Source organism: Mustela nigripes, chromosome 17 (genome assembly GCF_022355385.1).
Source record: "Mustela nigripes isolate SB6536 chromosome 17, MUSNIG.SB6536, whole genome shotgun sequence".
Taxonomy (NCBI): Eukaryota; Metazoa; Chordata; class Mammalia; order Carnivora; family Mustelidae; genus Mustela; species Mustela nigripes.
This window is the reverse complement of record NC_081573.1, coordinates 42,143,980-42,170,619: the sequence shown is the minus strand read 5'-3', so window position 1 is coordinate 42,170,619 and position 26,640 is coordinate 42,143,980. Positions and strand designations below refer to the sequence as shown.

At 51.7% G+C, this 26,640-nt stretch overlaps 1 protein-coding gene across 1 annotated transcript; it reads right to left on the bottom strand.

Annotated features, from left to right (window-relative positions):
* Positions 1–152: 152 nt before the first annotated feature.
* On the bottom strand, positions 153–25,918 carry PSKH1 (protein serine kinase H1). Its single transcript, XM_059381438.1, has 3 exons — positions 25,804–25,918; positions 14,329–15,355; positions 153–2,385 (listed from the first exon to the last, which is right to left on the bottom strand). Exons 2-3 carry the CDS (start codon positions 15,283–15,285, stop codon positions 2,068–2,070), a joined length of 1,275 nt encoding a protein of 424 aa, XP_059237421.1. The 5' UTR covers positions 15,286–15,355; positions 25,804–25,918; the 3' UTR covers positions 153–2,067.
* Between the last annotated feature and the right edge of the window lie 722 nt (positions 25,919–26,640).

Here is a 26,640-nt window from a genome sequence, read left to right as displayed (position 1 = left end):
GGAGTCCCTCTTCCCACTTGGGACTTAGACTTCTGGCATGGCAGGTGTTGACTCAGATCTTCCTAGCATAGCCATGCCCAGGCCACGCGTCCCCCCCCCCCCCAACTTTCCTCCTCCTAGGAAACCCCTGGTCCACAGCAAGGAGCCTGGACTGTCAGAATGGGTGGGCGGCCTTCCCTGGGGAGGGCAGCCTGTTTATTGAGTACAAAGGATACATTTACAACCGGAGTACACAAAATAAATAACTGCACATTCTCCAGCCACGGTCCATGGCATAAAGGCCCAGGTGGGCCTATCAAAGGCCCAAGTCTCCAAATGCCCTCTGTCTTACCCTTAGGACCAGGCCGACCTTGGACAAGAGAGGAAATAAATCCCTAGGGCTTCAGGCCCCCGAGACACTTGGGAAAATGGGGGAAATTCTGAGGCCACAGAACCTTGGCTCTCTGTTGCCTTGTGCCACAAGCACTGGGTACAAGAGAAGATGTATAAGGCACAATTCGCTTGGCCCAGAATGGTCTCTTTGGTTTTCTTTCTGACTGAAGGTGGCACATGCAGAAAGAGGAGGGCCTGGCCCAAGGCTACCCACTGGGAGAAACAGTGAGGGCCAATCCCTCCCTGCTGGCAGAAGCCCTGCAGTCAAGCTAAGGCTAAAGCTGGGCCCCAGCTCCTTCCTACCCACTGAACACAGCTGTGGAGGAAGGGGCCTTGGGTTCCAGCCTGGTTTGGGGTGGGGTGGTACAGAGGAGGCTCTATGAGAGGCACCATGAGTGACATGGGGATGGTCTGGCTCACGCCTCTGGGAAAGCAGCCACCAATTCCACCCACCTCCTGCAGGGGCTCCCTCCAGCCTGAGATTCAGCAGAGCCCAAGCTGAAAGGGTAATGCTGTGAAAGGAAAGAGGAACAGGCTGGACCAGCCAAGGCCAGCTGTGAGAAGGCCAGGGCCCCAGACACTCAGGGTTCAGAGACAGGTCACACAGTTTGGCTAAGTTCCAACTGGAGCTGCGCAGCAGCTCAGCAGAAGGGAAGGGCTGAGCAGCCTGGGACCTCTCCTCAATACAGCAGCTCCTTCCCAGTTTCTCTAGAGGACGAAGGATAAGCACATGGTCAGTCCTAGGCTGCCCATACTCATGTCAGACACTAGATGGCGCCTTCACGCAGATGTGAGGCAGGGACAGCAGAGCCTGAAGGGAAGGGGGGCAATGGGCAGTACCAAGGGTGGAACCAGGCTGACACTGGAATCAATGGGGCCGTCCCTGGGAAGCCCCTGGTATCTGCCTTGGCCCTGGTGCCCCCATTCCCCAGGTAGCAGCAGTGGGGCTCCCTTTAATCCCCCACAGTTGAGAAGGAGGCACCTAGGGAATAGAAAGGGCATCCAAGGGGGAGAGAAGTGTAGAGTGGGCTCTGCAAAGAAGGCACTGAGAGCAGTAGGCTGGTGGGCAGGAGGTCTCTCATTGGCAGAGAGAGGCTGGAGCCTGGAGAAGCCTGCTACCAACATGGCCACATAGTTCAGAAGACCCAAGGACCATGCCATGGCCCCACCACCAGAGGTTCTAGCCAGTCCTGGGGCCAGGACAGGTCCCTAGAGGCACCACGAACGAAGGCAGACCTTGGGTGGGAGGTGGGAGACTGTTTGGACTTAGCCAGGGGCTGAGAGTCCAGCTAAGGCACAAGCTTTGTGCCTCCCTAGGCCCCTCACTGGGGCACAGATCAGGATGCAATGGAATGTGGGGGGCCAGAAAAGGTTCAGTGAAGAGGGTTTCAGAAGTGACTGTCCCAAAGAGTCCTGGGACCTCAGGATACCCTCTGCCTGGCACTTCACACCTTTTGGTCTTGGGGAAGAGCCAAGGGAAGGCCAGGTCCAGCCGCTTCCCCAACCTCTAGCAGAGTAGTTGCCCACCAAAAAGAGCACTGGTGCCAGGCCAGGCTCCTCATTCACAGGGCTCACAGCCCCCTAGGCTCCCTCCACTCTGTCATACCAGGTTCAGGCCCAGGATGAGGACGGGGGCTGCTGAAGGGACACGGAAGGGGCTGGGGCCGTGGCACGCCGGCACCGCAGCCGGGTGGCTCAGCCATTGTACTGCTGCTGGTAGCGCAGGTTGAGCTCCCGCAGTTCCCGCTCCCGCACTCGGCGTGACTTGTTGGAACGTGTAGAGCGGCTGGAACGCGTGGACTGGGCCGATTTGGTGCTCTGGCAGCGTGAGGAAGCACGTTTGAGGAGATTCTGGGAGATGGAGCGGTGCAGATTCTTCATGGATGAAGAGGCTGCCATGCTCACCACCCATGGGTGCCTCAGGGCCTGCAGTGCAGTCATGCGGGCGCCGGGGTCCACCGTCAGCAGGCGGTCAATGAAGTCCTTGGCCAGATTGGACACACTGGGCCAGGGCTAGAGGCCAAGAACAGACATTAGAATGAGAGCACTCAACATTGGCTCTCCCCATCCTGATGAGGCTACCACCATGGCACTGAGAACCGTCCAGCATTCCTGCACTCTCCCTCTGGAGAAAAGCCCTGCCTGGCTCCTCCCAAGTCTCCCCCTCTTACCCAACATTGGCTTAGGCCACCAAGCAGAGGCTGTTCTGAGTAAGGAGTCCACACAACAAATAGAAGGAAATGTTCCTCTCCCCAAGCAGCCAACTTCTAAGTGCCCTGGAGTCAAAGCCTGGCTCAGGAAGGTGGCCCCCGTCAAGATGCCCCACCTACCCCAGGATTACTGTGAGTTCAGGGGGATTTAAAGAGAATGACCCAAACTTTCCACTATACTCTAGGCCAGACTTAAGCTCCCAACCCAGGATGTCCATACCAGGCCACTTAACAGGCAACTTCCTAGTCTTCAAAGAGAGGACCCACCCTCCCTGATTGACCAAGAGGCGATGGATGACTAGGGTATTCCCCTCATCAACCTCTGCCTCTCAGCTATGGGGAGAAAAGGAAATAATTCAAGGCAACTAGATTTCTCTATCTGCTGAGAGGGTAGGGGGCTCTTGAGGGACAGGCGGGACCAGGTGACCTTTCCAGTCTTTATGACCTCTTGGAGCCACACAGGAGGGCCTGGCGGTGCTCTACACAGCCTCATTTTGGTACCTTGTGTCCTTGGGGAGACACTGCACAAAGCCTGCTCTGCTACATGCCCCCGTGACTGCCTTATCTCAGCCACACACCAAGCAGCTGTCTGTCCCAGGGCCTCAATCTGGACAGCTTGTATGGACATTCACCTGGCTGACTCCTTAGGTTCTCAGGGTAAAGGACGCTTACTCAGACTTCTCTTAGCCCCCAGAGCTAAGTAATGATTCCAGTGATTGCAAGTTGATTGTTCGTTCCCATTAGACCATGCAAAGCTGGATGAGCCCCCGTGCCTGGTGCCAGGAATAGAGAGGCCCTCAAGCCCCTCTGCTGGAGGAGGGCAGACACGGTACCACTCTGTGTCCCTGTCTTCTGGGGACACTGTGCCATGGGCTCTGATATTCCCAAAGGGTGGGTGGCTAGGACCTTCGTCGAGCCTGCTGTGGAAGGTTTGGCTGGGACATCAAAGACACCATCACCCTCCTTCCCGCCAAATGAGGTCTGCCTGTTCCACCCAAAGATACCCTTCACCTTGGGGAATGCCTGAACTCACTCTCTGAGGGATTCAGGAGTATCGCAGAGCCCGCATTCAGGGCAGCTGTGCATCCCTTTAGCAGTCACACTTAACACACTTAACACTGACTACTGCTACCCCCAATTCAGCTTCCTTTTTTTTTTTTTTTTTAAGATTTTATATACTTTTTTAACAGAAAGAGAGAGAGAGACTGAGCACAAGCAGGGGGAGCAGCAGAGGAAGAGAGAGGAACCTGATGTCAGACTCGACCCAGGACCCTGGGATCATGACCTGAGCTGAAGGCAGACACTCAACTGACTGAGCCATCCAGACACACCACTTCAGCTTCCCTGACCTCCAATTCCCTGACCCCCAGTGCCCTTCTCCACTATATACCGGGGACAGAGGGGGGCTCCAAGGAGAACACTCTTCTGGAGTCCTGAGGAAGGAGTGGGGCTAGTTGCAGATGTAGCTTTTTGGAAGGCAAATCTCAACTTTCACTAAACTGAACTGGTAGAAAACGACAGACCACCTTCCCAGACAGCCACCAAACAGGGGCTGCTCCCAGTGACTCCTGGGGAGATTATGATCTTCAGGAGGAGTGCACTCAGGGCCTTGGGACATGCAGCCAGGGAAACCCATGAGTACCTTGCTGAGAGTAATGAGGGGGCACAGAGGGGCAGACAGCGCTCCCCCATACACCCAGAGCCCAGGGCTCCGGTACTGAGGCTAACATACAGCGGGACTGGACTAGACAGCTGCCACAGCGGGCTTCGGCTCACAGCTCAAGAAAGCCTTGTGGCTTACTGCTGCCCCCTGAACACAAGAAGCCACTGTGAGGGGCCAGTCAATCTAAACCACAGACACTCACTGTAACCCTTCACTCACTTAGAAGAGATGGAAAGGCGCAGCATAATGGGACCATTGATGGACAGAGCAAAACCTAGAAGGTGAGCAGGCTGGGTCCTGAGAATACCTGTGGGGCCCTACCAGCTCTTCTGGTGAGAAAGAAGAAAAAGGGCAATTACTGGGAAACACAGCGCAGCTCAGTCCGGCCGCTTGGTGGGCCAGCCCGAAGACAGAGCGGGCAGTGCAGGAGAGCCAAACAGAACTGGCACATGGGTTCTGCCCCTGCCCTTGGTCCAGCCAAGACAGAAGAGAGGCAACTCCTTTGCAGACTGCAGCATAAACAATGGCGAAGCTGGACTCACAAGCCAGGATGGAGCAGAGGCACCCCTGCTTCACATCCACACCCAGTCAGATGAATGGCCTCTGCAGACTGGATCCCTTGTCCAGGGAGGTCTTCAATGGGCCTCTCACCAGCCCTTTCCTGGCGCCGTAAGCACATCCATTCCCAGAGCGGCAGAGGCTCACACCAGGCATCAACCCCTGCTGCTCACCGGGCGGCCAGCCAGTTAACGACAAAGTGAGCCAGACTGATCTGCGCCTTCTGCTCCCCCAGATGCCTGCCTCACCAGTTATGGGGTACACGCAGCTGTGTGCAGAATGCTGACGAACTCATTTGTCTGAGGGCCAGCCCCGCCCGCTACGGCAGGCCCTAGCTCTCCTCATCTCTGAAGAGCTGTGAGCAGCTGGGCCAGGTGAGACCCCCAAGCCAACATGACTTGAGCCATCCTGACGTGAGAAGCAGGCTGTGGCGACGGCACCCCGCCTAACCCTCACACACTGAGGAACTAGCAGCAAGAAGGCAGGCGGGCCAAACACAGCAAAGTGGTCCTCCACCCAGCCCACCGACAGCGAGACAGGGGCTCAGAACGCTCGTCAGAATGCCCCTGGGGGCCCTGCCAAGTCCTCCAACAGCATGCAGCACGGAAATGCAAGGCTTTCCACACTCACCCACACTCAGGGCCATGCTTCTGGCCAAGTCCAATTTCGTATGTCCTAAGAAAGTATTCGACACCCGCAGACCAACCCATCAGCATCCCCAACATGTGTGGGCCTCTGGAGCGCCATGAGTATGTCTGTCAGCCTATGACTGACTAGCTGGGTAGCATTCTGGGCATGAGAAAAAGAATAATGATAAACAGTTAAGTCTTTCAGCTTCCACAGCTCTAGCTTCTGGCTCTGGATAAAGAACAGAACTCTCACCTCAGGAAACTGGGAGCCAAGTCAGGGACACATGGGAGGCTCAAGTGGCTGACAGAAGGGAGAGGCTCCAGGTACCACCTGACTAGTCTCCCAGAGGCTTCTGCCTGTTTCTGGGCTGACACAGAACACAGGGCATGGAAGGGAACATTAAATGCCTGTCTGCCTTGCCTCAACTCAGTTTTCCCTCTGCTGTGGGATCAGAGGACAACTTCAATACCCAGGGTGAAGGCCTACACCCTCCTTTCCACGAGCCTCTTCTGAGCTGTGTGGGTGAAGGGCTGGGCCCCATCCTGAAAGGACAAGGAGAGGCTGTGCGAGGAGAGACATCACTTCTACCCTCTTTCTGACCATCAAGTTGGCTCTCATTTTCCCTAGTCTGTAGCCCCCAGAATCCTTAGCTTCTTGTAGTTAGGGTACCTACTTTTCTTTTTTTTAACTAAGCCGTAGGCCCAGTGTGGGTCCCAACATGGGGCTGGAACTCACGAACTCTTGAAACTCAAGAGTTTCGGGTTCTACTGACTGAACCAGGCAGGCGCCCCCAGAGTACCTATTCTGGATGTTGGAATAGCAGAGAGGCCAGAAGTGGGTTCGGAACTCTCCCAGAGCACTTCCTAGCAATGTCACCCTCCTCATCCCCCGCTTCTGAGCAACCAGTCACTCCTCAGCAGCAGAATCCAACCTTCTCTTCAAAGGGAGGCACCAAATCACCAAGGGCTTTCTACTCCAGCTCAGAGGATGAATTTCCCTATTCCCTGGCCCCCTTTACTTGCTCTAGCTCTAATGTCACAAGGGCCTGGAAAGGATACTTCCCAAGTCTCTACCAGAAGTCTTGCCTTAGAGCCCAGGGGCTAAGGGAACGAAGGATGGAGCCAGCTCTTTGGCCTAGGCTACCGAGAGAGAAGCAGCTGCTTCTTTCCAGCAGCAAACCCAGTTCACAGGACTTGCCCTAGACTCCCTCTGGCAGGCAGGTCTGGCCACTCTCAAGTGAGGAGAGAGAAAGTCCCAGTTTCTCCTTTGGATGATATTTGAGTGACAAATTAAAGCATCAGGCTGCAAGCCTAGAGAACTGCTTCTAGGTCTACCTTCCCTATAGACCTTGGAGGAGACAAGCCTCCTCACTTTTAATATGAAGGAGCCAAATACAATGGATCCTAAGTGTCTGCCAGTTGCTACAGTCTTTGATTCTAAGACGACAGTTCCCCAGCTTTCTTCCTCACTTGGCCGCACATGAGGAACAAAAGCACAGCATCTAACATTTAAGTGGCCTGGACCTCTTGACCTCTATGGGTTCTTTTCTAGCCCATGAAGACTCTGGGGAAGGTTCTCTGGCAAAGAAGTCAGCCACACCAAAGAGCTGCTAGGGGAAGGAAGAGAGGAAAGCAGCCTGGGCTTTGCTCCCATGACTCAGTCTTCCCTCAGCTTTGTCTCAAGATGTATTTTCAGACCCAGCATTCCCACCCTCAAGGGCCTCCTTCCTGTACTTACGTGGGCCTGAACGAGAGCAGAGCAAAGAACATGTTTCTGGGAAATGGAGCTTGGGGTTTACTCAGGAGAGCAGAACTATCAATATGACAGGAACAGCACACTCAGACATGGCCCACGAGGCAAAGGGTTTTAAAAAATTCAGCAGAGCTGGACACCGTGTGGCAGTGGAGCCAGCAATCCCTTCCTCTGGTCAGGACACTCACCATCCTGGTGCCTGAGCTTCCAGACCAGAAAGAACCCACCACCCTGCACCTGGAGGGGATGGATGGGGGCTGAGCGGTAGGAAAGAGGACCTAAGGGGAGAGAGCCTGAGGAGAGAAAAAGAAGGAAGATAATAGAATGTTATTTTTTTTTAAAGATTTTATTTATTCATTTGACAGACAGAGATCACAAGTAGGCAGAGAGGCAGGCAGAGAGAGAGGAAGGGAAGCAGGCTCCCTGCTGAGCAGAGAGCCCAATGTGGGGCTTGATCCCAGGACCCTGAGATCATGACCTGAGCCAAAGGCAGAGGCTTTAACCCACTGAGCCACCCAGGCGCCCCAGATAATAAAGTATTAAAAAGAGGCCGAGAAGGAAGATAAAAATAAAACAAGAAAAGGCACAACAACTTAAAGGTTAGTAAAGCTGCGTTCTGAAACTTGAGATGGGAAATAAAATGAACTCCTGCGCCACCTGTCCCTGCCGAGTCCACAAAGTGAAGGACAAGGACAGGAGGGAAAGACAGGGCACAACCCAAGAGTCAGGCAGGATGCTGTGTGCTCACTCTGGAGTCAGGGGCATGTTGGCAACCAGTGTCGGCAACTCAGTAATGTCTACTTTTAACGCTGTCTTGGAACAGCCCTGGGCGGTTCTGGATTTCGGAGCCTGCTGCAGAGTGGTCTCTTTTCCCTCCACTCACGGATTCTGCTGAGGCCAAGCTAGTTCTTTAAAAAAAAAAAAAAAAAAAAAAAAACCACTGCAAAAACCAAAAACCAAAAACCTTTCTCCCGTTCTAATTTCTGAGACAGTCTGGAGCCCTGGTGGCTCTTACCTGCATGTCATCCTCACAGAAGCCTGTGTCCCTGAACCCCAGCTACACAGGACTGGGCTCAGGGCACCTATGTGGTCAACATGGGATGGCAGGATGAGTGAAGAGATGAGCCTGCCAGGCCACACCGGAGCAAAGCTCCGGTCTGGACCCCACACTTTCACTGGGAGACAGACAAACTGAGGCCAGGCAGGCATGGACAAGAAGGGGACCTTGGGGTGCCTGGGTGGCTCAGCTGTTAAGCGTCTGCCTTCGGCTCAGATCATGATCCCAGGGTTCTGGGATTGTACCCCAGACTCGGTTCCCTGCTCAGTCTGGGAGTCTGCTTTTCCCTCTCCCACTCCCCGTGCCTGTGTTCCTCCCTGTCTCTCTCTGTCAAATAAATAAATAAAATCTTTAATAAAAAGAAAGGAAGGAAGGAAGGAAGGAAAGGGACCTTGTGCTATGGGAGAAACTGACCAAGGAAGGGGTGTTTGGAGAGGCAGGGCCGGTGCAGACCAGTCGGATCAGGTCCCCTTTAACCATCCCATCCACCTGTGAGTCTGTTTCCACCTCAATGGGGGCAGGAGGGGATGGGCGTGGGAGGCCATCAGCGGATTTAACGAGGTCAGACCGTGGGAGAGACAACAGCCATGGCAGCTCCCACAGGAACTCGAGAGCCTCGAAGTGACAGGGCGTGCGCGTGGGCAGAGCTACCCAGGTGGAGACACACAATGAGAAGAGCAGGAGAGGGAGGGGCTGGCACGCACACCAGGCACTGCTCTGAACACAACCCATGGTGCAGCCCTTTGCTGGAGAAGCCTGGGGGTAGAGGGGACAGCAGTGATGCGAGAAGCTCTGACCCTGGGTTAATAAGAAGCTGGAGGTGGTCAGGGCAAGGCATTTTGTTAGGAACAGCTGAGTGTGGCAATGTGGAGACACGGGCATCTGTTTCTGCCACCATAGCAGAGTACTGCGCTCTGGGGACTGTGTAACCAGGGCAGCAGTGGCAGAGGGAAGCCTAGAGGACAGGGCTCCAGGGAGCTGAGTGGCAGACCATAGGTGGCATAGGAAGGGGAAGCTGCCTTTCTCCACAAAGAACCTGCCATCAGGAGGAAGCCACTCCTGCCTTCCTTCAAGAGGTGTCCAAGCACGGTGACCAGTGAGGGTCCAGAGGCCATGCCCCCTGGACCAAATCATGCCACCTCCCAGTGACCAGTCAGGGATCTGGACTGCCAGCATCTGCTCCTACAATGAAGGACAGAGACTTCTTTGTTGAATTCCTACTGAATACCAGGAGCTTTAGTGAAGTAGGGATGGTCCTTCCAGAGGGATCCCTCCTGGACAAGTATGGGGGCATCTGCTTGTCCTTGTGGGATCCTGGCACTGCACAGCACCATCACCCAGCACTTGACACCCAACAGCCACCAGCAGAGATGCAAGGAGGAAGGGCTTAGGGAGACCTCACAGGAAAGAATTCTAAATCAATTCAGAATCAATCAGCTTTTGAGACAGACATGGGAATCCACCCACTTACTCTGGGAGCAGGAGGCAGCAAGAGAAGACTGAGGAGCTAACGGTCCGTCACAGCCCCCATCCACTGGCGGTGGGAACGTGAGGCTGTTAAAGGCGCCCAGCGGGATCCAAGCATGAGCCTGGAAACATGCCACCTGCCTCCCCTGCATTCCATCTGCTGCCTGTACACCATGTCCAGTCTCCAGCTCCCCCACATCCCTGGGGAAGTCCTCCCCATGGCTCTGAGTCAAGGTCCTCTCCCTACTCAGCTGGCCGCTCCCAACCAGGGCAGATGAACCGGGCTGCCTGACCACCCCCTCACAGGTGCTGACCCCCTTCACCTAGAGAGCAACAGGACACAGAACATCCTCTGCACCTTCCTTTATCTTCAACATCCCAAGGCAGAATGACAAGTGTTAGGATCACTTTAAGCGGGGAAGTAAATGTGATCTCTGGCTCTGGGCGCTCACCCTGTGGCAGGGCTATCAGAACTACAAGACGGTCCAATTCCCTGCCCCTGAGCTCTCGCCCCGTGGCGCCCTGTGGACAGCTGGTCAGGCTGCAGCCCAGAGCCCCAACCCTGGAAAGCCACCTCTCACCAATACAATCCCTCAGGCGGTGGCAGATTGTCCCTGCAGGTGGCCTTCCTCTTCCACCAAGATTCTGTCCCTTGCCTGGCAGCACTCGCTCTCCTGAGCAAGGCACCATGAGAATCTGTGCCCAAGCCCATCCATTCCCAGTGCAGTGGCCCGGGCTTGCCCACAGCTCAGAGACAGCCCCAGCAGATGGCGACAATTAAAGGCTGCTAAATCCCCCCCCTCCGCCCCCCCGGCAGCAAAGCTGCTGATGGCTCCACTCTGCCATCAATCCCACAAGAGCCTCTTCATCTGTCCTGCTTCTGGGAATAGAACTCTTGACAAAAGCAATGGCATTAGGCCGGCAACATCACATTTCATGGGCTCCAAGTCAGTGGGACCGTAACAGGCCTCCGGGTATGGGTCTTACAGAAATGACTCACCTTCGGTGTCACTCCTTCAGAAATAACTGCTCCAGCCCTCCTGGAATCTCTCATGACAAGAAGCTCCCTCTCTCAGTGTGGCTCTTTGTGTCTTTAGATTGCTCTCCCACTCACAGAGGCCTTCCTCACCTCTGGCCAACAAGGGTCTCTCCACCACTTCCAACACGACCCTGGCTTGGTCCTCTCCACTCCGGCCACCAGGGAAAATGCAGATTTCCCTTTGTAATATCATCTGTCACAGCCTTTTCCTTCCCAGCACTCCCTCCTCTTTCAAGATCCCAAAGCTGCTCCTAAGCAGGTCTGGCGAGCAGACCACTAACCACCTCTCCAGCAGGCTCTCCACTTCCTCCTGGAGCCCAGCCCCCAGAAGAGAACACTCCCAGCCAGCAGGGCCACGCCTGTCTGCCCGCCAGCCGCTCACTTTTGTATCCTTTCCTAAGACATCACCAACAACTCGGGTGCTTCCCTCAGAAGCCGAGAGAAAGTATCAGGAACATATGTGTTGATACACAAGCTGTCCTCAAGGGCCTTACAGGCCTGAGAGGAGAGATGTCCACAGACAGCAGCCCAAGACTGTGCTCCAGCAAGGACTCCAGCAACACGCTAAGGCATGTATGTCTGGGAACACAGACTGTGGCGATGGAGAGTCCAAGAATTGTGACACCAAGATGGCCTAGATTCAAATCCCAGGCCTGTCAGGCTCTTAGCTATGAAACCCCGGACAGGTTACTTAACCTCATGAGCCTCAGTTTCCTCATCTGTAAAATGGGGGCATGACACCCACCTGGCAGCACTGTTGTAGAGAGTAAACATGCTGGATACAGAACCCTTAGCCCTGTGTCTGGTACTACACAGTGGTCACCACTATTCTAAATGGAAGCCATCTTTGAACTGAACCTTTCACGGCTGGTCAAATTTATAAGGCCGATGCTGGGAGCAAGTGAAAAGCCTGAGCGATAGCTTAGTATGGGGAGTGAACAGAGCAAACATCTCGGGCCTGTGGGGTGTAGGAAATGGGGCAGAGAGCGGGGCCAGGGCTAGGGGTTGGAGCATCTACAGTGTCAGGACTGTGGGGCAGGAGCCAGGTACTTGGTGTACTTCCCTCCACCACTGGGACCCACCTCGGGATGTGAAGGCAGGAGCCTACACCCTGTCTGGACCCAAGGGCAGCCGCTCCAGTGAGTCCTCTCTCACTCTGCCCTCAGAAGCGGATGCTCCTGCAGAGCTGCAGGATGATTCGGTCACCAGACCTCTTCCAAACAGCACGTGGAGCCCACTCTCAGGAATCTCCGGTCTGCCTCAAACAGCCCCAGGAGAGCCAGTTCCTTCACCCCCAAATCATACTACTCCAACGGACCCCCATCAGTCTTTTTCCTGTGAGTCTTCCACAACACGTTCTGCTGCATTCCTGCTTCACTATCAAGAACCCACAGGCCTCGAACCCACCTGAGGCTTCCAATCCCCAAGGAGCCTCTGGCACTACAGAGCCAATAACGAACACTGACAACAAACACCAGGCCTGGCCCAGCCTCAGCAACCTGGGCTCCATTACTTCCAGTCTCCTGTTTATTCTGAGCATAGTCAGCAGCGTCCCTTTCTCTGAGCCTCCTCCTTCTCAAGGCCCACCTCCTGTAGAAAGCCTTCTTCTATTCAAGTTCACAGAAACCACTGAGCCTGACAGGGAACTGCACAGACATAGGCCTCAGGAAACAAGTCCATTGGACGGGGCCTAGTATACACGAGACACCACTCTGGGAGTGTCAGCGGCAGGAAAAGTGCCCCTAGAAAGGCGCTAACTGCCATGGGACTTCCTGTTAGGTGAGGAATACACACTTCCAAACCTTGCTGAGCTCAAAGTGGGTGGTCCTTGATTTGCAGAAGTCAGATCAAAACGCCACCCTTTAACATGACATGCTCTCATATAGGTTCCCTGGAAGGGCCCTGGTCACTTGGATGGTCTTCAGAAGGACAAATGACCATCACCCAGAAGAAGACAGATGGCTGGATTGAGGGTGGGGAGAGGGCACAGCCCAAAGAAAGGGGACCAGCCGGGATGCACGGGTGGCTCAGTTGGTTAACCTTCTGCCTTCAGCTCAGATCATGAGCCCAGGGTCCTGGGACTGAGTCCTGCATCGGGCTCCTTACTCAGCAGGGAGCCTGCTTTTCCCTCTGCTTCTCCCCCCATGCCTGCTCATTCTCTCTCTGACAAATAAATAATAAAATCTTAAAAAAAAAAAAAACGGGGGGCACCTGCGGGGAACACTGTGGGGAGCACTCTGCAGGGGGCCCTCGGGGAGGGGTCCTCGCTGCCTTGGCAGAAACCTGCTGGCCTGCAAAGCTTACTTCACCTCCCGTTTAAGCCGCCACACATTCTGTGACTCACCAGCCTCCTGAGCCCACCACTAGGCTCATAGCACCTGCTGTTGCCTATGGTCAGCCTCATCACCCACAGTGAGCGTCCTGCCTAAGGACCAACCAGCTTTTCCTTCTTGCGTGCCTTCTTTCAGCTCCCAGCAGTGCTGAAACCTGACCGATTTTCTCAGGTATCAGAACAATCCGCGGATCCAAAACACAAACTGATGGCCTGCTGGTTGAACGTGGCCTGCAGGTAACTATTCGTGGGCACACAAGGTATTACTTAAATATGTAAATGGAATTCCAACATTTTAAGATCAAACTTTCTGGCTTTTCTTTAAAAGAACTGGAATGTCTAGGTGCAGAGGATCCTCTGGGCTGTGTGGCAAAACTGGGCAGAGATGAGCAGCAATGGCGCCTTTCAACGGGGCATGGTCACTCTAGCTTGTCCCAGGCGCTTCGGAGCAGCTACTGCAGCACCCTCGGCCCACATGCTCTATCCCACCTCTGAGCCCACCTGCAGTTGTGGGGGCCCCTGTGCAGGCAGACAGCTCCCCAAGTGCCAGTGCCCGCGTCTCCCTGCTTCCTTGCCTGAAGACTTTTTTCAGCACTGGCTGGCATTCAGGACAGCCCTGAAGGGCCAGGGATTTAATGCCCCTCCCCCCAAAGAAATTCGCAACTCTTACAGGAGTCAGTGGAGTAAAACCCACCCACATTCGGGGTGCCTGGGTGGCTCAGTGGGTTAAAGCCTCTGCTTTCCGCTCAGGTCATGATCCCAGCGTCAGGCTCTCTGTTCAGCGGGGAGCCTGCTTCCCTTCCTCTTTCTGCCTGCCTCTCTGCCTATTTGTAATCTCTGTCTGTCAAATAAATAAATAAAATCTTTAAAAAAAAATAAAAATAAAACCCACCCACCTTCTTGTCCCTCAGTGGTACACTTTTGAGGCATGTGCCACGTGATTATTCACAGGGTCCCCAGTGGGAGTTCCAGCGGCCCACAGTGGCAGTCCACTCCTCCAGAGGACCTTTACTGGCTTCCTCCCTTTCTGCCTCACTTTCCTACCCTTTGCCTGTGCTTCCTGGACTCCTATCCCAATTACATTATCTGCTTCCAGGTCACAGGGCTCACTTTTGGGGACACCCTACTAGTTTCGCGTTATCATTTTTTACATGACCCGCCTGACCCCATGAACATGGCTCTCAGAGCACATCCCCCTGTCAAGCACTACTGGGGGCCCCACCCATCCCTGCAGCAGGGCAGACTCACCTCCCCAGAGTAGCTGTACTTGCCCCTGAGGATCTGCCGGTACAGCCTGGTGCGGTTGTCATCCTCAAAGGGCATAGTGCCACTGAGCAGGATGTAGGCAATGACCCCCAGTGCCCACATGTCCACGGAATTGGTGTAGGGCTTGCGGACCAGGACCTCAGGAGCAATGTACTCGGGTGTGCCGCACGTGGTCTTCATCAAGCAGTCGTCACCCTTCTTGCGGGCACTGGCCAGGCCGAAGTCAGTGATAATGATCTTGGAGTCAGTGCCTGGGTGGTAGTAGAGCAGATTCTCCGGCTTGAGGTCTCGGTGTGTGATGCCCAGCGCGTGCAGGTACCGGACACCGTCCAGCACCATCTGCAGCACCCGCGTGGCGTCGCGCTCAGTGAAAGAGCCCTTGGCGATGATGCGGTCGAAGAGCTCCCCGCCAGTGGCCAGCTCCATCACCATGTACACGCGCTCCTGCGTCTCGAACACCTCCACCAGCTGGATGATGTTGGCATGACGCACCCGGCGCAGCACGCGCAATTCTGACTCACATACCTCCCGCCCTTCCCGGTACTTGGTCTCGATCATCTTGATGGCATAGGGCTGCCGGGTCGCCCGGTGCTCCACACGGACCACTCGGCTGAAGCTGCCTCTGCCGATGAGGGCTTTGATGTCATACTTGGCTGTCACACGTGGGTCAAACTTAGCCCTGTACTTAGCCACCCTGGCCCTGCGTGGTGGTTCTGAGGGAGGCTCTGTGTGGCTGCTAATGGGGGCCCCAGAGCAGGGGTTTGCACACTGACTGGCTGCTGGGAAGCCAGCTTTGAGAGCACCAACGCTGTCAACCTCTGTGATGAAATGCTTGTGCACATCCTTCTTAGTGCCACTGAAGGGCTCCACCTTCTTGACGAGGTCCAGCTGGACATCCTTTGGCGGCTCAGGAAGGACCTTGCTTGTCCCACAGCCCATCACGGACACGGGGGCATCCTCTCCAGCGAGGTTGGCAGGACCTGCTCTGCAGGCAGTGCCCCGTCTACACCTATGCACACGGAAGAAAGGGCAAGTCAGCATAGCCAGGGATATCTTGGAAAGGATACCAGCCATCCTCCTCATCCCCTCTCCCTTGCCCCTCAATAAATGCAGCTGAAGACCTGACCCTAATATGATTCCCTAGAAGGGAGGATGGTGTTGGCCCCTGAGGCTTGCTGAAGGGTCCAGATGAAAGGCTGGATCTGAGCTCCATGGTGGTTTTTTGGTTTGTTTTTTGTTTTTTTAAGATTTTATTCATTCATTTGGAAAGAGAGAGCAGGGGTACAAGCAGGGGAAGCTACTGGCAGAGGGAGAAGCAGGCACTCCACTGAGCAAGGAGCCTGATGGGGGACTTGATCCCAGGACTCTAGGATCATGACCTGAGACAAAAGTGGGCAGAGCTTAACCAACTGAGCCACTCAGGCCTCCCTGAGTTCCATGGTCTTGACTTACATCTCCCTGGATCTGATTCCTGTGCTGCCTTCTAACCCCAAGCGAGGGGCAGGAACATGCACCAGGCTCAGCTGTCACTGCCCCCACCTTCCTCCCTACTCTGCCTGGGTCCCTTATCCTAGTTGAATTTCAATGTTTTTTTAAATGTTAAAATCATTCCTCTTATTATTCTGACTCATCTTTTCTGAAACGGGGGTGTAGAATGTTGGAGGCCTGATCTCCAACACTATCACCCACCAGGGCTCAGAAAGCCATTTCTCCAAGATGCCCCTCATGGATCCTTCCCAGCCCTCTAGGGCTCCTGCAGGGGTTGACTGCTTCCTACAACTACTGCCAATACTACCATCCCTGCCACGGTTCTCTGCCTTAACTCTACTCTTTCCTAGACAGTTCCCATTACTTTGCTGATGCACCATCTTCATCTGGCAGTTTAACACCCTGTTCCAGGGTCTTCCACTTCCCGGCTCACCACACAGACGCCAAAATCGTGTGCCGAAATGCCACACAATTCCCGAGCAGGCTGAAATCAACCCCAGTGAACTTAGGACCACAAACCTTGGCACACTGCCACCAGGTAGCCACCAAACTAGTCAGGGCTTCATTCAAGAGACAAAGGGGACCCTGAGCTCAGAAAGGATGCTAACAGTTTTATCTCGATGTGACTCAGCCTGTGGATTAGGGTCCTCTGCTTCCTTGGGATGATAGTCCAAGAGCTCCTCCATTTGCTTCCCAGACAAGTTCCAACCATGAAAACTATGGTTGGTGGGGCCTTCATAAGGTGAAGTGCCGAGGTCCTTCTTTCCAGAAGTCACTTCTACCCTGGCCATCCTTCTCTAAATCTTTCTGAGAGGCCCATGGGTGAAAGGAGAGAGCTGAGAATTTCCTACTGATTATGACATATAGAATTAGGGGTAAAATTATCAATTCAGATCAAACATTTATTAAACACTGTAAAGAGGGAAAAAAAAACCCAGCTTTTTTCCTTCCTGTGTAAGGAAATAAAGTTCTTCCATACTGTGTATTTCTTCACTCTATGTCTCTCCTTTACCTTCACAGAGAACACTTCTTTTGTTTTTTTTTTTAAGTTTTTGTTTTTTTTTTTTTTTTTTTTTAAGTAATCTCTATACCCAACACAGGGCTCAAACTCACAACCCCAAGATCAAGAGTCACACACTCCACCGACTGGAGCCAGCCAGGCGCCCCAAGAACATTTCACTTCTTCTTTTTTTTTTTTTTTTTAAAGATTTTTTTTATTTTTTTGACAGAGAGATCACAAGTAGATGGAGAGGCAGGCAGAGAGAGAGAGAGAGAGGGAAGCAGGCTCCCCGCTGAGCAGAGAGCCCAATGCGGGACTCGATCCCAGGACCCTGAGATCACGACCTGAGCCGAAGGCAGCGGCTTAACCCACTGAGCCACCCAGGCGCCCAACATTTCACTTCTGATACCTCTAGTCACATGTATGGTGAGTCCTCATACCAAGCACTCTGTAATGGCAGGCAGATGTCCTATATGTAACTCGGTTCTGACAATGTCTACCCAAAAATATCATCAGACACCACAGATTAAGGGCTCAGTCCCCTAAGACTGCTCCTTCCCTCAAGCATACTTCAGTGGTCACAAGCCTGGGTTATCACCTGTGCTTCTGACCAACCAGCCATAGATTGGGGTCCCAACAATCCCCTCCTTGAGTTTCTTAACTCCCAGATCTCAGGGAAACATTTACACTCACCAGTTTATAAAAAGATACATGTGAACATTCAGATGGAAGAGATGCACAGGGCAGGCCAGGCATGTGGGAAGGGGCACCGAGCTCCCTTGCTTTCTCTGGGTGCCCCACTCTCCCAGGACTCCCATGTATTCACCGACCCAGAAGCTCCCCAAACACCCTATTGTTGGGATTTTATGGAGACTTCATCATATGGTCACGACTGATCATTAACTCCATTTTGGGCCCTACTCCCTTCTCAAGTGAAGAGAAGGCAGAGCTGAAAATTCCAAGCTTCTAATCAGGCCTTGAGTCTTTCTGGTGATCAGCTTCCATCTAGGAGTCACCTGGGAGCCCATTCAGAGTCATCTCATTAGAACAAAAGACACTCCTGGAGCACCTGGGTGGCTCAGTGGGTTAAAGCCTCTGCCTTCGGCTCAGGTCATGATCCCAGGTCCTGGGATCGAGCCCCACATCGGGCTCTCTCCTCAGCCGGGAGCCTGCTTCCTCCTCTTTCTCTGCCTGCCTCTCTGCTTACTTGTATTCTCTGTCAGTCAAATAAATAAATAAATAATCTTTTAAAAAAAAATAAATAAATAAGAGCAAAAGACACTCCTATCATCCAAGAAATTGCAAGGGTTTCAGGAGCCGTATCAGGAACTGGGGTCAAGGCCCAAATATCAGAGCAAGAGATGCTCTTCATACTCTTATCACTTAGGAGATTACAAGGGTTTTCAGGATCCCTGTGCCAGAAACTAGGGGCAGAGATCCATATATATTTCAGTTTATCTCACAAACATCAACTAGGTGCTAGGGATAGGGGAATGAGTAAGACATGGTCCAATGCAGATTATACTTTAACACACACACACAGACACCTAAGTAAAACATGGTCACCAGGGTCAGAGTGTAAATAAAGAAAAAAAGCATAAAAACAGATCATTTCAATATAGCACGGTGTTAGGCTTGAGAAAGAACAATACATGTAGAGTGACACACGGGTTAGGGAAAGCTTCCTGGAAGTGACCCCCACACTGAATTTAAAGTAAGAATGAGTCAGGTGAGGAAAGGTGGGAATGGTGTTTCAGGCAGAGAGCAAAACACACTCAAAGATTCAGAGGCCCAGGGTGATACCTTGCACCTGATAACATGTAGTTTGGTAGTATGAAGACAGGACTGGGGGCAGGGTGGGTTGAAGTTCTGGAAGCAGCAGGAACTGAGCTGTGGAGAACACCACAAGTTAGGGTGAGGAAGCAGGACCTTCCGGGGAGGTGACCAGAGCTACAAAAGGGTTTACAAAGAGGCAATGGGTCTGTGTTTAGAAAAAAAAGTGTGAGGCAGAACTGGAGGAAGATCAAAGTAGGTTAAAAGGGCCACTGAGGAAGGTGGTGACCCAGACAGCAGGGGGGAATGCAGAGATGTCAGCAGGAAAACAGACAAGGACAGAAGGTAAGACATAAGGAGTGAAAAGGAGGGCCCCACTCTAGTCCCTCACTTGGGCTCCTGGGCTGAAGGGCTGGCAATGGAGCAGGAGGGGCAGATCCACGAAGCTGTGGGAGACTTCTGGGTGTATTGCAGTGCATGTGTAACATCTGTATGACACTAAAGTCGAAACTGACATTTAAAAAGAGTCAATGACAGGGGCGCCTGGGTGGCTCAGTGGGTTAAGCCGCTGCCTTCGGCTCAGGTCATGATCTCAGGGTCCTGGGATCGAGTCCCGCATCGGGCTCTCTGCTCATCGGGGAGCCTGCTTCCTCCTCTCTCTCTCTGCCTGCCTCTCTGCCTACTTGTGATTTCTCTCTGTCAAATAAATAAATAAAATCTTTAAAAAAAAAAAAAAAAAGAGTCAATGACAGAGATTCCATGGCTGACCAAGGGTGGTGCCTGGGGCCAACAGGACAACACCTGAAACCCCCAACCCCAGCAAATGATCCCATCAAAGGCAGCAGCAGAAGACCCAGGCAGGTTTTGCTATGGCAGCTTGGAGGTCACAGAGAACCCAAAGAGGCCACCAGATTCCAGAGAGTCAAGGCCCAGATTCTAACGTGATGATACTGACCAATGTGGCTAACTCAAGGAACAAGCTCATCACTGAAACATACCCAAGACCTCAATTAGATAAAAAGGAGGAGTCGAGAGACCACAGATTAAGGGCTCAGATTTTAATCAGTATATCAACATGACTCTCGGCAGAATGAGCTATCTTCCCTCGTGTGAGGGGGGAAGATTGCTCCACCAGCACAAGGCTCTTCCCTATGTGCTGCAGTTTGCACCCAAATGCCCAGCAGATCCCACATAGTAGCTTGGGAAATCAGGTTTAAACAAAGGCATTTGGAAACAAGGTTCCTTTCTAGAGAGGCTAAAGATCAGAACTGGGAACTAGAATTCTGCATCTCTTCTTTTGGGGAAAACACAAGACTGTCAAGGCTATACAGGGCTACAGCTCAGGAAAAAAGGACAGTTCCTGGGCTAGGGTTCCTGAAGCCGAACACAGGCTCCTGATCCCCAAGCAACGTCTACCACTATCCAGAGCGAAGACAAACTGCCAGGTGACCCCACACAGCCACACAGAGGTCTTCTTCCTGGTGAGGAGGCCACACCCTAGATCCGCAAAATAAGTAACTGTTTCCAGGCATATGCACTGGGTCTTTTTGTTTAAATGTGCACATCTAGCCTGGCCCTCAAGAGAAACACTAAGGTTTACAAAAGAAAAGGCCTGACTTCTCACTTTAAACAAACAAAGCCTGCACAAGGATCTCGAGTCAGCAGTGAGAGAGCCAAGGATTATCCCTCTCTGACCTTCCTACTTCCTTCCTGGGACATAGTTTCTCCCACATTTGTTCCAATTAGAAACTCTTCCAAGACAAGCTGATGCTGGTACTCCACCTTCCCAACTGCGGAGGAGGAGTGCAGGAGAGAAGCTGCTAGCTCTGGGAAGGGGTAACAGCCGACAGCCTCCAGGCTGCTCCAGCCCCACAGCCACTCCACATGTCAATCACATCAGTTAAATTCCCGCCACTCACAGGTCAGGTGAAAAGGCAGACAGGGGGACAGGGAAGGAATCTGACAAAACTTCTGGGAATGAGGGCAGAGTATTTTCCTGCCCCTGCTCCTCTCTGTATGTCCCTAGCACAGTGACTAGGGTGTGAGAGAAGACTCAAGAGGTCATACTATGCCAGCTATCACAAGGCACCATCCCCTTCCACGACATCAATCCTAACACATCTTGCAGAAAGAACTGCAGAACTGTCTCCACTCCCTCAATTCCCAGCCTGATCCCAAGCATTCCTTGAGGAGTGCAAGCATGTTAGAGTGTGGCGGTGGGCACGAGCATTCAGCACTACTGTTCACACTACCAAATGACAGGCCAAGGAAAGTAGAAACTTGACCACGGCCACTTCAGACAGTGATGGCCAGTCAGAGTTCCTTCCATCACAGAAGAGACTCTGGAAGTGCCGGAGGCTCAGCAGAGCCCTGCCTCATCTGGTCAAGGTCTCTATCCTTCCTCCTAACACTCAGCTGATGAATCAACAAGCCTTTACGGAGGACCTTTTCTGAAGGGCTGCATTATGAAACCTCCATTCCAAGTATAGTCCAGGTCACGCTGCTCACTGCGGTACTCCAGACTGCCTCAGAACACTAGAGTTGTTAGCCCCTTGAAGAAAGAGGCCACTTCTCAGATTTCTAGAGCTCCCTGGCACCCAGCAAAGTGCTGGGCTCAGAGCAGGCGTTCATGTTCATTACAACAAATGAAAGGTGGTCTGGCTTTTGGCTTTCTATTAGCTGCAAGTCAACAGTCCCAGAACCTCAGAAATTTTCAAGTGGCAGGAAGAGGCCATTTGGGTGATTAAACCAGAGCTGTGCTCCCTTGGTGCCTGTGTAAATGTTCTCGGTAACAAAGGAAGCTAGAGCTCTCAGGTCTGTTTGCCTTACAGACTGTTAACCGAACTCCAAGGCAAATTAGTCCACAAGCTGCCAATTTGACCCCATGGGAGAAAGAGGACAGAGGCCTAGGATGGATCCTGAAATAATTTCCTGGCCACAGAAGTCGAGTGTGTGGCTGTGTCCCAGGCAGGGGCCCATAAGCACCCTGCCCTCTCCAGTAGTGAACCCTAAGATTATTCTCCACAGAGGAGCTTTGCAACCTTTCACCTGCAAAGATCTCTGTATTGAAAGACTACCTATCAAAATGAAGTAGGCAGTAATCTCCCAGTAATCCCAGAAATAAGTACTGCTAAACAGCACTTCTAACCAGCATGAGGCAAGCAGAGACACCAGGCAAAAGAGCTTGTCACTTTACATGAAAACTCCCAAACAAGGACCTCAGCGACCTTAGAGGGAGCTATGTGAGTCTGCTTTCTGAAGCAGAGAAACAGACCCTGCATCTAGCAATTCCATTTTCAGAAATAATTCTATAAAACCATTTCCATGAGTATGCAAAGATATATTTGTAGAGGCAAGTTCATGGCAATGTTCTTTATAATAATGAAAAAATGGAAATTACCCAAATATCCATTAGTAAGGGAATAATAACATAAATTAAGATCCATTCATATAATGGAACACTCTGAAGCTATTGAAATGAATGAAGTAAATCCACATATAGTGACAAAGAAAGATACCAGTCAATTTTATTGAATGGCTTTGTGCCAGGACCCAATCCACGATGTAATAAGTAGTTGAAATAGTAGCTGAACCATACGTCCAATCAAGGGTTTAAAAAAAGACAGACATATATGTGGAAAAATATCCTGGAAAGGGAAAAGACAGACTATTGACAGTGACTGCCTCTAGGGTGTGTAAATGTGAAGGGAACAGGAGGAAGGAAGGAAGGAAGGAAGGAAAGAAAAAAGGAAGGAAAGAAGACTGAAGACTGACTTTCACTTCTCATTTCATATATTCCTGTGCTGTTGCTATTTTTTTTAATCATCACCATATATTACATTTTTAAACTTAACAAAAATATATATTGTAGAAACACAGAGACTATTATATGAATTTTTTAAAGGGTCAGAATACATACCAAATTATTAGTGTTTGTGTCTAAAGACACTGTGCATCATTCACTCCTATGTTTTAACACTAAGTATTTTTTTAAAGATTTTATTTATTTATTTGCCAGAGAGAGAGAGACAGCTGGAGAGGGAACACAAGTAGGGGAAGTGGGAGAAGAAGAAGCAGGCTTCTCGCCCAAGTAGGGCGTCTGATGCGGGGCTGGATTGCAGGACCCTGGGGTTATAATCTGAGCTGAAGGCAGTCGCTTAATGACTGAGCCACCCAGGCACCTCCTAACTTTAAATATTACTTTGTAATAAAAATTGTTATGACTTCTTCTTATAGTAACGTAACTCAGGACACTACTCAAGGACTCCAGCTAGGTCCCAAGCTTTATATGGTAGTAACTGGTGGGCAGAGACTCCAGCCTTAGGGCTGAGAGAAGCAAGAAAGTTCAAAAGTTTGCTTTGTCCTCATTTCATCATGGCCCCAGCTCCATCTAAGACATCCCACCCACTGGCCATCCCATCATCAGAAATACAGACTCTGGCAATGTACCTGGGTTCTCCTTCCAAAATCCCAAGGTTCAACCCACAAATATTTACTGAGCTCCCGCTGTGGGCCAAGAACTCAGCCAGGAGCTGTGACAGACAAAAAGAAGCCTGCCGCAATCTCTGCTCTCAAGGAACTTATGCACAAATGGTTCCACACCAAGAGTCTCTCTTATGATGCCCCGTGAGGCCACTTCAAGACTGGCAGTCTGGAAGGAGACCCTCGAAGATAATTCCACCCTCCCCCGCCCCACCAAAATGAAAACACATTTTTCTACTTTAGCATCATATCCGACACCACGGCAACAGAAGGCTGTCCCAAGAATTAGATCAGGGATGACCTAGCCAACACAAATCCACTTAATAGTCACTGAGTAAGATTCTTGGAAGGAAAAGGAGTTCAAATAAGTAAGTCTCTCTCTAGTTCTTGATAAGCAGAATTGCTTCCGTTTCTCCAGGGCTGTACTTCCCAAATTTTTCTCTGTGCGCCCCAGGGTTGAGAGGGACAACTGTTCTGGGCTATCTGGAAGCTTAAGGCTTCAGTACTTTGGCACACCAATGCCCATTCTTATCACACAGTCGGGAAGCTCTGAAGAGGATAAATCTGCCCACATAACACACTAAAACCTGTAACGTAAGACAGAAGGCCAAACCAAAGTCTCTCATTTAACTACGAACTGTGACTGACAGAGATCCCCAGTATCTATTTCAGATTCCTTGGTAGGATCAGCAGGGGTACTCCATTCCAGGTTCTAGATCCAACTCTAGCTCAGTGTCAGAGGCCAAGAGGTTTCCTGAGAGCTGCACTTTCTCTAGCTCATTTATACATCTTAACAAGCACAGTATTTCCAATTAAACGGGGACAAAGTGCTTATGTGGCAAACCCACCCTCTAGTGAGTCAGCATTCCAAACATCTTCTAGGGGAATGACCAAGTGCAACTACCCTGAGGAGAAGCACAGTTTTGTCAGAGCTTTCCTTGATAAGCAGAAATCACCTTGAGGAAGTCATATAAGGCAGCTTTCTACATGAGGCTCAGTCTGGAGAGCAAACAGGCTTCCTCAGATCGCCTTTTCACAAGGGACACACTCTGGGAAAAACAGTCATTAGTAATAACAGTGGCTTCCATTTCCTGAGTTCGAACTGCATTAAGCATCTTGTATGTACTCTCACTCCTCTGTGCAACCACACATAGTAGGCCTGATTACTGCTATTCTGGAATGAGCAAAATAGGACTCAAAGGACCTCAAAATCTCACAAACAAGAACTGAATTCAAGTCTTTCTGACTCCAAAGCCCATACTACTAACCAGCAAATCATACTGCCTTCCCAAGTATGGGCAATGAGACTACATGGCACAGCCAGCCCTTCCCACTGGACATAGAAGACACAACAGATGTCTAGTGCAATGACAAAGATGTTCAACCAGGGAGCAGAGTAAAAGTCAACTGAGGTGTTTTTTTCAAAATACAGATTCCTAGCAGATTCCAGATGTTCTGAACCCAAATATCAGAGAGTGAGATTCTTGAATCTGTATCTTGAAAAACGACGCCAAGAGATTTTAAACCATCAAAGTTGACAAGGCGGCCCCACCTACCACATAAATATGTATGCATGTGCCAACAGGAGATACACATTTGCTGTCCTCCTGTCAGATCCTGGCCCCTGACAGGGGCTCAATAATACAGTGAATCTGTTCCTAGTCGTAAACCAGCAACCTATCCCAGTCCATTCAGCTCCTACGCCAGGCACAAAGCCAGGCACTCAGATGTAGACAGGAGACCCAGACCCACCATCCCATGACACAACATGACATACTCAACAGAGTCACATGAATAAAAGTACAGAGGAGCCATGGTTACATGTGAAGCAAGGGAGGGTTTTCCCTTGGAAAAGTAAATGAAATCTAAGGTGGATTTTAAAGGACAGATGTAAATTTTCCATTCTGGTGACTGGGATGGGGGTAAAGAAGACTATTACAAAATGCGTATCTAAAGTACAAGGGTATCAAAACACTGAGCACAGCGGGCTCACATGCCCTAACAACAAACTGTAAACAGAAGGCAGAAGTGCCCTGGTGTTGACTTCCAGGTTAGGCCTCTGCCAAATTATGAGAAGCCCCGAGCGCCTTGCTATGAAGCTTGGACTTCATCCTATAGGCACCAGGGATCCAGTTTCTGGTAGAGAAGGACTTAATTCAAATTTTCAGGTGGGAATTTTTAACTTCAGCAGCTTCGTGGAGAGGGAGAGGGCGTAGGGAACTGGCTTCCCCTTACAAGCTGAAGGATGATGGCTTGCGGAGCAGGCAACCCGGCTAGGCTCAAGCCTTTTCCCCAGCCTGAAAAGGAAAGCGACCAGCTGCCCCGACAACTGCTAGCGTTCAGTCGCAAAGGAGGGGTGTGAAGTAGGTGCCGGACACGAGAAGGCAGTGAGGACAACCTGCTTAGTTCACCCTGACTAGCTGAACAGCAGGCAGGTAAGCCGACCACGTCCACCAGGCCCACGCGGCCCCAGAGACGGGCTACCCAGCACAGCAGAATGTTTTGAGGCCCGTCCAGCCTCGAATACCAGGGATCCCGAGCAGCCATCGCCTGGCCTGCTCCCCAGTCTCGTAGGCCCCGGCACACCGGACTCCGGCCGAGGGCTCCAGGCTGGCCAGGAATAGGCAGGCCCAGGGCGCCAGGAAGCGACCGTGGCCGCAGGTCGTCAGCCCCTCCCGCCCGTCGGGCCGTCGCCCTGGGCCGGGCCGCCTCACCTCGCGCGGACGGCGGGGTCTTCGGCGTCTCGGCGGCTGTGTTGACCCTCTCCACACCTCGGATAGGGTCGCCGCCGCCGTTACCGCCGCCGCCGCCATCCTCAGGCGTCAGCGTCCTGACGTCATCAGTGCGCGCGTTTTACGCCAAAACAAACCCAGGCCGCCCTTGGGGCGGGGAGGGGACGGACCTGGGCAGAGACTGGCTAAGAATTTAATCGCCGCTCCGAGCGTGGCCTGCCAATCAACGTCTTCGGGCGGGGACTTACTCTCTCCTCCCGGTGAGTTTAAGTAACCCTTAGAGCAGTTGCACCTTGGGCGCGGGTTAGGACCTCCCTACCCCGGAGGTAGGGAGAAAGTGTCAAACTTCTAGTTAGGGCAGAAGGACGCTCTATAGTGCAAAGTTGGGCACGTAGTGAGTTTCAACAGAAGTTTTTGGAAGTGCCTCTGGAACTCCGCAAAGGATCGATTTAAATTTCATTAGCATTGGGGAGGGTATATGCTTCGGTGAGTGCTGTGAAGTGTGTAAACCTGGTGATTGACAGACCTGTACCCCTGGGGATAAAAATATATGTTTATAAAAATAAAATATTAAAAAAAAACTTAAAAAAAATTTCATTAGCAAATCGGTTTTGTTTTTTTTTTTTAAACTGCAGTTAAAATAATTGAGGCTCTCGGGCGTGTTAAATTTGGCCTCCATCACAGAGGAGTTGCAAATGGCTAACTAGAGGATCAGTGAAGGTGATGTTAGTCCTGGGCTAACTTCGGAGTAACGGTTTTTTGTTTTAATTTTTGTTGTTGTTATTAAATGTAAGTGTATTCTGAGACTGCAAATCAAGT